We start from the raw sequence: 13,020 nt of genomic DNA, 5'->3' as shown, positions 1-13,020 counted from the left end.
CTGGGCAATATACTACATCGCTGTGCTCTATACTACGTGGGCTGTGTTGTATACTATGTGGCTGTGCTATATACTACGTGGCTGTGCAATATATTACATGGCTGGGCAATATACTACGTGGGCTGTGTTATATACTGCATGGACTGTGTAATATACTACATCTCTCTGCTATATACTACGTGGCTGTGGTATATATTACGTGGCTGGGCAATATACTACATCGCTGTGCTCTATACTACGTGGCCTGTGTTATATATTGCATGGGCTGTGTTATATACTACGTCTCTGTGCTATATACTACGTGGCTGTGCTATATACTATGTAGTTGTGCAATATATTACGTGGCTTGGCAATATATTACGTGGCTGGGCAAAATACTACGTGTCAGTGCTATATACTACGTGGCTGGGCAATATACTACGTGGGCTGTGTTATATGCTACTTGGCTGTGCTATAGTTCTCTGCTGTATCTGTGCATCATGAATTGTGGTATGTGTTAAAGAGAGGGGCCCACTGAGCCACTGAGATTCTTTCGCCCGGGGCCCTCAAAAACCTGGAGCAGGCCCTGGCTTCACTGATTGTTCGCGGCCGGGCGTGACCAATCAGCGACAGGCGCAGTCCGGCCGCGAATTGGCGCGGAATTTGAACCACACTTCGCTAATTGGTCGCGCCCGGCCGGCCGAATCCTGAGTATAAATTGCATTATTCTGAAAACTTCATAAATAAACCACATACATATTCTAGAATACCCGATGCGTTAGAATCGGGCCACCATCTAGTAATCTAATAAACAGCACAGAATAAAGTGTATCTAAATGCTTTTTTCTAATGCATAGTGTTAGTGTATCAAAACTATTGGCTATCTAAACTTTTCTCTACATATAATCGAATACACTTCATACTGTGCTGTTTATCTAAAACCTCTCTAGATTGGATATTCCAACGATGGACTGAAGGCACTTCGTACTGAATGATCGTTGGGCACATGTCATCACCAAATAAATGCTTCTTGACTGGGCACAGGCATTAATGATTGTGCCAAATTGTAGTTTTTCCTGCTTCTATTAACGATAGAAATCTGTCGTAACTTGGTGTGACTCCCTTCTAATAAAGTCAACCATGTTGTGCATGTTTGCCATTTTGCTTGGTGCAGACTGACAGCAGCATAATGAAACTCCTAAACAAATAATAGCATAACAGCAGCCATGTGCTATATTCCCTGGTGTAACTGCAATTTTCTGGCCGAAGAGGAACCACTGTGGGAAAGGCAGCAGCAGATTAACTATTTCTGGATTGCCAACGACAATAAACATCACTGTGGAGTAAGCAGCTGCACAAAATTAGAAGTTCTGGTGATAAGAAAGAGGGAAGAGTAGATAGAATCTGCTCACATGGCGGAGTTGTGTAGGTCAGAAACAACTCTGATAAATGTAATAGTGAAGTCGTATTCCTCATATAGATTGATGCTCCACTCGTTGAAGCTGACAGAACGGCTTATTAAAACAACGGCGAGGCAAAAAAGTAAGGGAAAAAAGTTGTGGTGGGCGTTGTTACGATGAAGCCAAGGATGAGAAGGTGTAGAAAAACAATGACCATTTTCTTAAAAGACAGCAACGGGTTTCAAAATCGGTCTGATTTCTTCCCCGGCTATCATACAAAGAAGTACGGTAAATAAAATAACTTGTAAAAAAAAAAAAGATGTGATCCAAGGAAATTATACATCCCATCTACTGGTGAGTATCAAAACCAGAGACGCAATAGAACAACATATAAATAGTTTACAATCACCACACTAATAGAGAACAGAAGATTATATATACAATCTCTAGATGAAAAAATTATGGAAAAAAAATACAAATTCCCCTAAAATTTAAAAACCAAAACACATTTTTGAAAAGGTTTAGGAGGAAATTATTTTTATTTCAGAATTATTTACTTTTTCATCTAGAGCTGAAATCTATTCTTTATTGTTAATTTTTTTTTTCTTCTAATTTTATGCCACGCAATCCCCCCATAAAGGACTATAAAGATATCACTAAATAAAAAGGTCCACATAAAATAAAATAATCGGGAGAAGCGGGAGTAAAATGCAAGATTAACTGGGCACTTTTGACCAGGTGACAGGTCCTCTTTAAAAGAATAATTTTGGAGTCAAATTTTGTGCCACAAGTCGATGACTTCTTATAAAACCCTAGAAAGTGTGAGCGGTAGGGAAACGAGATGGAATGGCTGTGACTGCCCTCTGTGTACGACACTGCAGAATCATGAGGCTGCTGCACAAATATGTGAAGAATGTTGCATACATTTCCATAGGACATTGGAGATTTTTTTCTCACCAGGTTATCATTAGACCTGAAAAACATAACTAGCTAAGAGCGTCACCAATTGGACTGTTCAAGAATGTCAGGTGTTGGCGTGTCATTAGCGTCACCTCCGGTGCTTTACTAGTGTACACACCTGTAATTTTAGCAGTCTTCTCTTCCTGGTTAACTCTATTCTCCTCGTCATCCTCGTTGTCTTCCTCAAAATCATCCAGGTTTCCTATGTCCGCTTGCTTCATGCTCATCAAACTGGCCAGACTTTGCATGTCTTCATCCCTGAAAGAAAGCCACCACAAATCCTTGCCATTTACACCTTCTCATAAATAATAATGACAGCTTCATCAATACACAATTTGCTCAAGATAGAGAGGAAAAGTAGTCTTGAATCAGAGCCTGACCGCACGATTGCTGCCAAGTTTGCGTTCTCAAATGCTTCAAAGTTTCATAAAAAACAGTTTAATGATCCAACCGGAGAAGAGAAAATTCCGATGATGACTCTAGGCGGCTTCTTCTTGCACTGCCCTAGGTGATTGACGGTAGCCTCTCCTGGTGTACACACATGGGAGAGAACTGTCAATCACCTGTAATGAACTAGTCACGTCTCCGCCTTTGGTCCCAGGAACTCCTAACTATATTTCTCTATGACACTTTGGAGTGTTAGAGAAAAGCATACCCAGATGTCATCGCGTAGCCAGGCTCCGATTCATACTGCCTGTGGTTTGGGCAGCATGAATCAAATGACAGGTTCTCTCTAAGGCTAGGTTCGCATTGTGTTAGGGCAATCCGTTAAGCGCATAGCGCTAGCAGATTGCGCTAACGCAATGTTTATTTTGTGGCCGCGTTCGCCGTCCCCGCTAGCGCAGATCCCCGTTCTGCGGTAGCGAGGGACGGACCTTGGGCGTGCCTCAGACGCTGCAAGCAGCGTCCGCGGCGCGTCACAAAATAACGGCACATCACTAGCCCGGGCCGAAAATGGCAAGCGTTAGCGATGCGCTACAGGCAGAAAGAACATTGCTGTCAATGGGTGCGCTAACGGACCCGCTGCACGGCGTTAATTGCGACATTTTCGCCGTGCAACGCTGTCCGTTAGCGCTAACCCATTAACGCAATGGGAACCTAGCCTTATAGCTCCATCATGGTGCATAATATGGATAAATAAAAAAAAAAAAAAGAAGTCTACTTCCCTCCAAGACACACCACTCCTCTAATCTCCCCACTGTCTCTCCTGACTCTTTTAAATGGGTTGTATCTGGTATCGAACTAACCAGAAATACTGGACACGACCATGGACAGATGTATCACTGTTTCTGAAAAAAACTATAAACTCCTTTTTGGTAATTCTTGGCAACCCCAAATCACATAAATAGTATTTCTTGACAATTTTCCAATATTCTTTCTGTATCAGTCCTTCATGGTTTTCAGAGTCTCTGCTTACTGTCAAAACCTCTTCACTGTTTGACCCTTTTCTGACACGCGACTTCAAGTACCGCTAAACGGAGAAGGCTCGGGAGCTGAAAATGCCCAATATGTAATGGACAGGTGCAACCCGTCTGGCACCATTCGCTCCCCGATGTTATTGTAATAGCCGCTGGCTCTGCCATGTTGGTACTCTTCTGAAACCATTCCTTTCCAATTAAAGTGTTGCAGTGTATTTAACAAAATCACAGGTTCAAGTCGCCTAAAGGGACTAAAAACAATGGACATTTTTATTTATTTTTATTTTTTTAAAAGGGGCATTTAAAAAAAATAAAAAAATAACTCAAAAGTTTATATCTTTCCCCCTTTTCCTGCACCAGAAATTATTTATTTGTTTTTAGTGAGCACATTTGGTTTCACGGAGTCTGTAAAATTATTCACCCTGTACAGTGAGTGAAAACAATTTAAATTAATTTAAAAAAAAACCTCCAGAATTGGCGTTTTTCAGTTACTTGACCCAAGGAGTTAACGTCTCCCACAAGAAAAGTGATAAAAGTTTTTAATTTTTACAGCCAGTAAAATATATACAAAAAAAATACCTATAAATTTGTTAGGTATCGACATAATCGTGCTGACATGAGGTTTATGAATAACGGGGAAGCAAAACAAAAGCCCAAAAGTGAAAATTGAATGCTGTGGGGAGGGCTTATCTTTCGCGGATAAAAACATCTGATTATGTGATGCACTGGAATTCCACACCCATATCCCCATCAAATCCGCTAACATTCTACATCCAATGCATGTGAAGGAATTTATTGTAACCCCATGGTGGAGCATGCATCATATTTTTGTCGCATCCACATGGAAAATCTGGGAATGAGTCTTTGTAAATGAACACATCGCTAATCTTCATGTGAATTCATGGTACATCCACATCTAAAATCCAAGAATCAGCATGCTATGGTAAAATACACATCGGATTTGTCATAGGAAAATCCGAAAATTGCAAATATAGGAGTAAGGAGTTTGCACCTGTGCATTATGTGACCAGGGCAGATTTAATCCATTGGGAGTAAACAATGACAGCAAACAGAGATCTACAAAACCACGATGAGGAGGAAAACAAGAGGAAACTATATTAGAAAACCATAGGCCATGCTTTTCTAATATGTCCTGTAGGCATTTGGAACAGATTTACGCATTTTATTACATCAGTTTCATTATTTGCTTATACATAGTTTTCATCTCAAAAAGAAGATAACTCAACTAACAGAAAACAATTTCATACGTTCATATTAATCAGACGTCTGCATTCAGAGGAGCCATCATTGTACCGAATGCTTACAAAGCAGGGGCGCATTTGTATTGTGCAATATGCAAGAAAGATTAATATTACGCAGCAGGGTTACAGTGCTGGCTATTTGTAAAAAAATATCTGTCACTGACGCCCAAACAGAAAAAAATGTTTTCATATATTCATTTTATTTTATTTGTTTTTTTATTAAGAGAAATTATCTATTTCGGAAAGGCAGCAAATAATACCCTATCTGCATTTTGATGGCTTCCTCGCAATTTAATGATATATTTCTGTAATTGGCATTCCGTACAATTCACACTCACAATGTGTACTATAGTGTTGCGGATTAACACTGGACATTGAAATAGACTTTTCTCTGCCTCCCAAGGAATCCGCACATTTTAATACCCGTGGAGATGATTGCAGGATAGAATACAATTAAATGTTGTCAGGCAACAAAACTGAACTTTGGTAATGTGGCAACAAAGAAGAAAGACAAAAGAAAGAGGGAAAAAAAGGGGATGAAAAGAAATGAATGGATTACAAAAAATAAAAAAATATAGCAAATCTACAAATTAAAATTCAGTAGAAAGGTCCAAATTTCTTCTTACAGTAATTGAATGCCCCCACCCCCCTCTTCGGAAAGTCAAAACAGCCCCTGCTTAGAAAATGTTATTGCCCTACATTAACATTCCATTAAGTGTACTAACAGCTGGTGCTCCAGAACATCTATGGGAACACGAAACATTCACAAAATACCTCCAATTAACACAGCCAGTTCTCCGATCATTGCTTCCCTGGCAAAATCCATCTTAGACCAAGTACAATAACATTGAAAAACTAGACTGGCATCAGAATAAGACTTACGTAGCTTTGCCCTCTCTGAGGAAAATGCAAGATAAGGAGAACTGCAGAGTGGCGGATACAACCTTCTTGGACAGGGGTTTAAATTTTAGCTTGACGTCAGTTTGGGTAGGCATGGGACTTGCGTATTGCTTCATGTTGATGTTGCTGGTGGCAAGTGCTTTCCGACGACCGGATGGAGATTCCTATAAAAAAATATATATATGTAAAAGCATGAAAATTTACACCACCACTCCTGTACCACATAATAATTATTCAACAACTAATGATCGGCGTTGGCTTTTATGACTGGCAAAAAAAAGTTGTCACAACCCTAAACTAGGTCTTATTCTACAGCTGGTTTCACACATCTGACATCCACGGTTGGGTCCAGACCATGAGCATGTCTCCTGTCCCAAGTTCAACAGCCTCATAAGCTGTTGAGCTTAGGTCAGGAGACTGCAGCCAGGCCGGACATCGAATGTCGGTGAATGCCCCAGGTAGCCACAATTCGTTTTTATGATTGGACACAAATAAAGGATTGATAAAGCCTTACTTCTTGGGTCTAATTACAATACAAGATTATCGACAACCGACAGCTCTACCCCAAATTCCCCATACACAATTACACTTGGTTTGTTTGAGCTCCTATGTTCTCCCGGAGAGATGATTCCAGACTCCTCTGGCAGCAACTTATTGTCCAGAGAACAAAAGGATCGGCTATCGGAAATCCAACAGGCTGGATTTATTTCTCTGGGAACATTATCTGACGAGGGAGAGTTGGGAGTCTCCGATACATTTTAGATTCTTAGCCGATCCCACTGATATCAAGTGGATTCGTCCTACTATGGGGTAAAGCCATATGGCATATTTGTCTGATAGGTGTGTGGCCCAATCCATACACTTTAATGGAGAGGTGGCCATATTTGTGTGCTGCCCTCTCAATTCAAGTATGTGAGAATGACAGGATAAGACGAACAATTCTCACTTGGCATTTTACGTCAATCCCTAAGGATTCCATAGAGGTGATTCTATTGAAGTCTATTCAGGTCATGAGTCCCACATTCTCCCAATATGTGAGGGTTTTAGTTTTGGGACCCAGACACATGAAGACCCTAAATCTGGAAGATGGGAATCCCAGTTTAAGATGTTTTATCATATACCGTTGCAGTGATAGGTAAAATTATACAAGTTTACACTTTCATGCTTGGCAATATATACAACATCAAATTTCCTGCAACGTTTCAAGGTGAAATCTACTTAAATTTTATGCAAATAGAAGTCCCCACATTATAATTAAATCTCTCCATTGTTTCGCTTGGTTATGTAATATGACCACTTCCATTAGTGTTAAGGAAGAGGTACTCCAATGTAAACACTTAATGGGATCATAAACCAGTTTTACGAGTCTGTCATTAGTTCCAATATTAATATAAGGTGAAGAGTTCAATTTGTCCAGAAATGAGAACAGTCTGCCATTGTGGAGCTCCCGGGGAGCTCGTACCATCAGACGTCGCCTTTGAAGATGTACAGTCTGTTGGATGCTCCGGCTAAGTAAGGTCGTGGAGCGATACACCTGGGGTCAGGGTGAGGTGCACTGCACCTAATAGGTCAAATTATAACTTTGTAAAGTATCGAAAAGTAAAAAAAAGAAACACAAGACATTATCCTGTTTGTTCGATTTTTGACACAATTTCACAGCTTTAAGTTAAATTAGATTTTCAACTTCCTTAAACGTAAGGTATGAAGAAATATATACTGCATGTACCACACCTCGATCATTATAAATGTCAGTGCCAGGGCATATTAATAGGCACGCCTTGCATGGCAGCCAAGGACTTAAAAAAAAAGTCAGTGTAAATCACCCAGAAAACAATAAGGGAGTTATAAATGTAGAGCGAGTTTGGGCATGTTGCGAGCCATTTTGATAACAGAAAAAACCCATTATGGTACTTCTGCCGACCCAGACAATACTAATCACTGCCCGATATAAAAAGACATGGGCCTAACTGGTACAATCTTGGTTCCTTCATCTCTACTACTAGAGTGATTGACAGCTCCGCAGCCCTGGTCATCTTGAGTGGTCAAGTCTTAGGGTACCGTCACACTATACGATTTACCTACGATCACGACCAGCGATACGACCTGGCCGTGATCGTAGGTAAATCGTAGTGTGGTCGCTGGAGAGCTGTCACACAGACAGCTCCCCAGCGACCAACGATGCCGAGGTCCCCGGGTAACCAGGGTAAACATCGGGTTACTAAGCGCAGGGCCGCGCTTAGTAACCCGATGTTTACCCTGGTTACCAGCGTAAAAAACAAACAAACAGCACATACTTACATTCCGGTGTCTGTCCCTTGCCGTCTGCTTCCCGCACTCACTGACTGCCGGCCGTAAAGTGAAAGCAGAGCACAGCGGTGACGTCACCGCTCTGCTCTGCTTTCACTTTACGGCCGGCAGTCAGTGAGTGCGGGAAGCAGACGGCAAGGGACCTGACGGACACCAGAATGTAAGTATGTGCTGTTTGGTTTTTTTTACATTTATGCTGGTAACCAGGGTAAACATCGGGTTACTAAGCGCGGCCCTGCGCTTAGTAACCCGATGTTTACCCTGGTTACAAGCGAACGCATCGCTAGATCGCATCGCTAGATCGGTGTCACACACATCGATCTAGCGATGACAGCGGGAGATCCAGCGACGAAAGAAAGTTCCAAACGATCTGCTACGACGTACGATTCTCAGCAGGATCCCTGATCGCTGCTGCGTGTCAGACACAGCGATATCGTAACGATATCGCTGGAACGTCACGAATCGTACCGTCGTAGCGATCGAAATGGCACTGTGTGACGGTACCCTTACATTGACATGTAACTAAAAGTCAAGAAGTCCAGTTTGACCTGTGAGGAGGACAATTTTTCAATTACTTTACACCCAGGGAATAGTATTCACTAGAACAGAAATTGAGTCATCTGAAGAAGTCAATTAACTGGAACAATAGGTTAAACAAGGCAGCCAGTTCACGTACTCACTGGAAATGGAGGTGAAATGTGTTACTCAACATGACTAGATGACAACGCAATTACCCTTAGTAGAAGACAAGTCATGACCCGCAATACTTCAGGTCTATGATGACTTTTTTAATTGGAGCATGCAACACATTTTGCAAATAACACTCACGTTAATCAGGGCAGGCTGAAAAATGAAATGACTCAATTAGCAAACCAGCCCGGGACTTATAGTTTTGTATAAAGCAGAACAGTAATATTTACCGTACTAACTATATCTACTGTTTATCTAATTTTGTTTCTTCTTTTTCTAAATACATATTACATACAAAGCTGCGCCATAAACATAAGGGTATGTTCACACGTTCAGGATTTCCATCCTTTTTTTTTCAGGACAGTTTTTTTAAAAAACTGCAGCTCTTGGCAGAAAACGCAGGTCCTTTTTTTGTCCGTTTTTGATGCGTTTTTGATGCGTTTTTTGATGCGTTTTTTTATCCTTTTTTTACTGTGTGTTTCCTAGGAAGCTTTTTAGGGCTAAAATGGCTGAAAATACCTAACCCTACCCCTAACCCTATCCCTAACCCTACCCCTAACCCTACCCCTAACCCTACCCCTAACCCTAACCCTAACCCTACCCCTAACCCTAACCCTACCCCTAACCCTACCCCTAACCCTAACCCTATTCTAACCTTAGTGAAAAAAAAAAAAAAAAATTCTTAATTTTTTTTATTGTCCCTACCAATGGGGGTGACAAAGTGGGGGGGTGTCATTTACTATTTTTTTATTTTGATCACTGAGATAGGTTATATCTCAGTGATCAAAATGCACTTTGGAGCGAATCTGCCGGCCGGCAGATTCGGCGGGCGCACTGCGCATGCGCCCGCCATTTTGCAAGATGGCGGCGCCCAGGGAGAAGACGGCCGGACGGACACCGGGACGCCGGGTAAGTATAAGGGGGGGAGATTAGGGCACGGGGGGGGCATCGGAGCACTGGGGGGGGGGCATCGGAGCACGGGGGAGGGGCATCGGAGCACGGGGGGCGGGATCGGAGCACGGGGGGGCGGGATCGGAGCACGGGGGGGCAGCCACACTCCGCCCACGCACTTCCGCCCGCTCCCCCGCACTTCCTGCTGCAGCGGTTCTGCACATCAAATCGCAGTAAAACCCGCAGATATATTTTTGATCTGCGGGTTTTACTGCGATTTTGACCTCACAATGGAGGTCTATGGGTGCAGAACCGCTGCGGTTCAGGAAGAAGAATTGACATGCTCCTTCTTTTTTCCGGGAGCTATTCAGCGCGTCTTTTTTTTTACAATTTCCGGACCATGTGCACAGTGTGTCCTGTTTTCCATAGGGTACAGTGTACTGTACCCTGCATGGAAAACAGCTGCGGAACCGCAGCGGCAAAACCGCCGCGGTTCCGCGGTAAAAAACGCACTGTGTGAACATGGCCTAAAGGGTATGTTCACACTGAGTTTTTGGATGTGGTATTAACTTTATTATGGGGTGTGGCAGTGTTTTTCAGCTACAAAGACATTGAAAAACAGGATTAAAACGGCAACAAAATTGTGCATTTTGCTACAATTTACAACTGGAAAATTTTCCAACGCTTTTTCTACTACGTGTTAAAAAAATCCCCAGAATAAAACATGATGTGCACTACCGCTACATTTTATTACTCAAATAAATGCAAAGTTTATTTAAAGTTTATTCAAAGCATTTTTGATTAAGATTTCAGTGTAGGATCAAAAATGGCACAAAAAAAACCCTCTGTGTGAACATATGCTAAGAGCACTGAAGTAATGGCGTGGTGCACACAGCAAGCTAGTCCTGAGCTCTAGGCACCCAAGGGATTTTCTCATGTTGCATCTTCAGGAGCGCACCGCTTCCCTGCCTCTCGGCTCCCTGGCTGCCGGGTGCGATACCCTCCTGAACATTGACAAATTAGACCAGCTGTAATACAGGACAAATAAAAATCAAAACTGTCACCATTTTGGAGTAGATTTCAGCAATGATTCATAACCCTTGCATCTATAAATTTACCCAGAAATATAGGGACTACACGGTCTTGTCTTGCAATTGCCACTGCAAAAATTATTATAAAACTACATGATCTCCTACAGTATAGGGAGCCTGTGTGATGCAAATGTCAATACCTGTACCCGTGACTGTAGGAGAGGCTCAAGGCAGTGCATACTAGGATTGTTATGAGGAAAAACTAGGCTGCAATTTATCCATCTTGAGACTGTATAGGAGTTTCAGGATGGTGCTTTGTAGGTGGACTGGACATGCACTGAGCGTGGAAGTGTGTGAGCAGGTCCCCCTGCTCACACCAGCACATGTCCAGGCCCGTTTAAGTTTGCCAATGACCATCTGGATGATCCAGAGGAGGCATGGTAGAAGGTCATGTAGTCAAATCAGACAAAAATAGACCTTTTTGGCATCAACTCCACTCGCTGTGTTTGGAGGAAGAAGACGGATGAGTACACCGTCCCGTCTAGAATGGTGGGAAAAAAACATCATACTTTTGGGGTTCTTTTCTCCAAAGGGGACAGGACGACTGCACCATATTGAAGGGAGGATGGATGGGGTCATGTATCTTGAGATTTTGGCCAACAACCTCCTTTCCTCAATAAAAGCATTGAAGATGGGTCATGGTTGGGTCGTCCAGAATTGTACTGACCCAAAGCACACAGCCAGGCAACTAAGGAGTGGCATGTAAGAAGCATTTCAAGGTTCTCGACTGGCCTAGCCAGTCTCCATACCTGAACCGAACAGGAAATCTTTGGAGGGAGCTGACACTCAATGTTGCCCAGCGACAGCCAGAAACCTGAAAGATCTGGAGAAGATCTGTATGGAAGAGTGGGCCAAAATTTCTGCGGCAGTGTGTGCAAACTTGGTCAAGAACTACAGGAAACTTCTGACCTCTGTAATTGCAAACAAAGGTTTCTGTACCAAATATTAAGTTATGTTTTTCTATTGTATCAAATACTTATTTAATGCAATAAAATGCAAATTATTTCTGTAAATAACATACAATGTGATTTTCTTGATTTTTTTTATTTTTTTTTTAGATTCTGTCTCTCACAGTTGAAGTGTACCTACGATAAAAATTACCTCTCCATTCTTTGTAGGGGAAAAAACTTACAAAATTGTTAGTGTATCAAATACTTATTTTCCCCACTGTAGCTTTGGTAGGAAAGTCATTGGAAATATAATTTAGAGGTGGCAGGAATCTCAGAACGTAACGGAAACAAACCATATGGATGGCTGCAGAAGGCTGAAGGGGAGCTAAAAAAAAAAAAAGGTAACAGGGTCATTGGGAACAACCATATATACTGTATATGCTGACGATTGCGTAAACAAACGCATTACTGTCTATGGGAGCGCATTGGTACGCAATGACATGCATACGAATGCGTTCGATACGCATGCGTACTTTAAACTGCGCATGTCAAAAAAAATGCAAACGCACGGCAAAACGCATTTAAACGCATACACACGCAGCATTTTTGTTTGCGTCATGCGCAAGATGATGCACAGGCGTAAGCATGCTTTTGCGTATGCAGATGATACGCTGCGCACAGAAACGCTAATGTGAACTTAGCCTGAGACATATTTATCAATTATTCTGCCCCACCTCACCAACACAGAGTGGAACTCACAGTTCAGGATATACTGTTCCCAATCTCAGCCCTCAAAAGCCCAAATATTAAGATATTATATGCTCCTTAATAAACCAAAAGACCATTTTCCCCCTTCCACATTCCTAACCAAATAGCCTAGATATATACCGGAAATCACTATACGAAAATCTACATACAGCGATTGATTATAGCCATAAGTTTCTTCCTTCTGCGCTATATATATATATATATATATATATATATATATATATATATGTATATGTATATATATATATATATATATATATACATATACATATATATATATATATATATATATATATATATATATATATATATATATATATATATATATATATATATATATATATATATATATATATATATATATATAGAAATGCTTCCAAATCCGACACAGGGCCTATGTTACCCCCACTGGAGGACATAGGGTGGGTATTTTCTCAAGCACAATATGGTTTTGCCCACAAATA

The 13,020-nt window shown here is 41.5% G+C and overlaps 1 protein-coding gene across 7 annotated transcripts in view; it reads right to left on the bottom strand.

Moving 5' to 3' along the window:
- Positions 1–13,020, bottom strand: part of EHBP1 (EH domain binding protein 1) — a 473,001-nt gene that overhangs the window by 323,445 nt on the left and 136,536 nt on the right. For all 7 annotated transcript variants that reach the window (XM_069768694.1, XM_069768687.1, XM_069768690.1 and 4 more), the window contains exons 6-7: positions 5,902–6,083; positions 2,458–2,597 (exon numbers count right to left, since the gene is read on the bottom strand). In XM_069768694.1, coding sequence (XP_069624795.1) covers positions 2,458–2,597; positions 5,902–6,083 — 322 coding nt within the window. The remainder of the gene's footprint in view (positions 1–2,457; positions 2,598–5,901; positions 6,084–13,020) is intronic.

Source organism: Ranitomeya imitator, chromosome 5, assembly GCF_032444005.1.
Source record: "Ranitomeya imitator isolate aRanImi1 chromosome 5, aRanImi1.pri, whole genome shotgun sequence".
Taxonomy (NCBI): Eukaryota; Metazoa; Chordata; class Amphibia; order Anura; family Dendrobatidae; genus Ranitomeya; species Ranitomeya imitator.
The sequence above is the reverse complement of the archived record's forward strand: the minus strand, read 5'-3'. Positions and strand labels throughout refer to the sequence as shown.